A 2,500-nucleotide genomic window follows, 5' to 3' on the forward strand; every position below is an offset into this window, starting at 1 on the left:
CCAAGTCAATAGCGGTGCAACGCAATCAATACACCACACACTCTAGAACCAAAACAAAACTCTAGAACGAATCAAACACAAGGGCGGTGAAGAGTCCAGATTGGACCTGTGTGTTTTTTTCACTGCGGTGTGTAGAGAGCAACATCACTGTCTCCAGGTTGGGACGGCACAATGTTTATCTCTACGTCCGTCCCCACGGGACACCTTTCTCCTCTCCTCTCCTCTCCCGGCTGCCTCAGATTACAGCATCTAATGGAGGGGAAGAATATCTGCTCCTTGCAGCCCTTACAAAGCCCAGTGACCCATCCTGCCCTGTCCTCCCCTCCCCTGGTCCCTCCCAGCCCCTGCTGCCTCTCGAATCGGTCTGATGGCGGTGTTGAGTGGATAATAATAATAATTGTTTTGATTGGGTGTTGAGCGAGGGGGAGAAGAGGGAGGAGAAGCCGGTCTGGCCAGTCCTACCGCGGTGGGTGGTGAGGTCATCGCTGGCCAGGTGGTTGAAGTTCCCACACAGGCCACAGGGGGCGCCCTGGTGCTCCTCGCTCATCTTCAGGTACACCCCCGACCAGCCGTCCCACGCCAGAGAGAAGCCGAACACGCTCTTCACCAGCAGGTAGTCGGCCAGGCGCTCGATAAACACCCCGCCTATCGTCTGAGGCAGGCTAAGCCTACACACACGACCAGAGACACACACAGACCAGCTCATGACTGAACACACTGAGAGCACTCATTATATAGATCAAACGCAAATTCACACAAAGCAATGACAGGGTAATATTCTACAGTTGGCTCTGCATGCCCGAGCAACACACACACACACACACACACACACACACACACACACACACACACACACACACACACACACACATTACCTGCGGCCTCCTTGGTGGACCTGGTATCCTGAGATGTGGATCTCATCCTCATTGGGGAAGAACAAACTAAGAGCCCGTGGACATAAATACACACTCCCCTCACACACTCTGCTGTTATGGACCTGAGATAGAGAGAGGGAGAAAGAGAGAGAGAGAGAGAGAGAGAGAGAGAGAGAGAGAGAGAGAGAGAGAGAGAGAGAGAGAGAGAGAGAGAGAGAGAGAGAGAGAGAGAGAGGGAGAGGGAGGGAGAGAGACTAATTAATAAGGATTATATCTGAGAGATCTGACTGGAATTCCAGAGGAGACACACTGTCTGATACTGAGATCTGAGAACAGATCACTAACATATAGTACAAAACCACAGCTGTGGTGTATGAAGGGTCGATGCGTTCACACTAGAACAGTACTAGAACTTCAATCAATACTGAGGTCCTATTCTATTACCTACACCGTGTACTGCACTGTGAAGGTTTTGCATCACTTGCACATACATTGTATTGGTGGTTCTAAGATTCTGTCCCCCGACATTGTGTAGTGGTTCTAAGGTTCTGTTACTCAGACAGTGTAGTGGTTCTAAGGTTCTGTTACTCAGACAGGGTAGTGGTTCTAAGGTTCTGTTACTCAGACAGGGTAGTGGTTCTAAGGTTCTGACAGGGTAGTGGTTCTAAGGTTCTGTTACTCAGACAGGGTTCTAAGACAGGTTCTAAGGTTCTCTTACCCTGACAGTGTTGTGGTTCTAAGGTTCTCTTATAGAGACAGTGTTGTGGTTCTAAGGTTCTCTTATAGAGACAGTGTTGTGGTTCTAAGGTTCTCTTATCCAGACAGTGTTGTGGTTCTAAGGTTCTCTTATCGAGACAGTGTTGTGGTTCTAAGGTTCTCTTATAGAAACAGTGTTGTGGTTCTAAGGTTCTCTTATCGAGACAGTGTTGTGGTTCTAAGGTTCTCTTATAGAAACAGTGTTGTGGTTCTAAGGTTCTCTTATCGAGACAGTGTTGTGGTTCTAAGGTTCTCTTATAGAGACAGTGTTGTGGTTCTAAGGTTCTCTTTCCCAGACAGTGTTGTGGTTCTAAGGTTCTCTTACCCTGACAGTGTTGTGCTAGTGGAATGAGCTTCCCATGGCTGTCAGAACTGCAGAGTCACTCCCCATCTTCCACCGGAGACTGAAGACCCATCTCTTTAGGTTACACCTTAGCTGCTCCTCCTGAGACATCTACTACCCCCCAGCACTGTGTCTCTTGAGACACCTGCTTCCCCCTATACTATTTCGGTCTATTAAAATAAAAAAATAAAAAAATAGTTCTCTCTTCCTCTATCACGACGACTGCCAATGGCCCCTGGCCTGAGCTAGATTACTCTTCCTGCTACGACTGGTGAATCGATGATTCACTTGCTTCGTCAAATGTAACGATTGTAAGTTGCCTTGGAATAAGGCGTCTGCTAAATGCCAAAATGTAATGTAAATGTCCACGGTCTACTCTTACCCAGACAGCGTAGGGTTGGAAGGTTCTCTTACCCAGACGGTGTATTGGGGTGCAGCGGAGCGGCAGTCTTGGGCCAGTATGTAGGAGCAGGTGCCAGGAAAGTAGAAGTAGGTGCCGTCAAATGTCTCATAGTGGTGCTGGCCC

The 2,500-nt window shown here is 48.5% G+C and overlaps 1 protein-coding gene across 1 annotated transcript in view; it reads right to left on the reverse strand.

The window, feature by feature from the left end:
* otogl (otogelin-like) overlaps positions 1-2,500 on the reverse strand; it is a gene marked incomplete at both ends in the record, with an annotated part of 40,470 nt that overhangs the window by 35,265 nt on the left and 2,705 nt on the right. The window contains 3 exons of the mRNA XM_080539586.1: positions 463-668; positions 876-997; positions 2,389-2,500. The exon at positions 2,389-2,500 is cut by the window's right edge and continues 43 nt beyond it. Of these exons, the coding sequence (XP_080395712.1) occupies positions 463-668; positions 876-997; positions 2,389-2,500 (440 nt within the window). The remainder of the gene's footprint in view (positions 1-462; positions 669-875; positions 998-2,388) is intronic.

The sequence above is a fragment of the Nansenia antarctica genome (genome assembly GCF_963989245.1).
Source record: "Nansenia antarctica genome assembly, chromosome: 9".
Lineage (NCBI taxonomy): Eukaryota > Metazoa > Chordata > Actinopteri > Argentiniformes > Microstomatidae > Nansenia > Nansenia antarctica.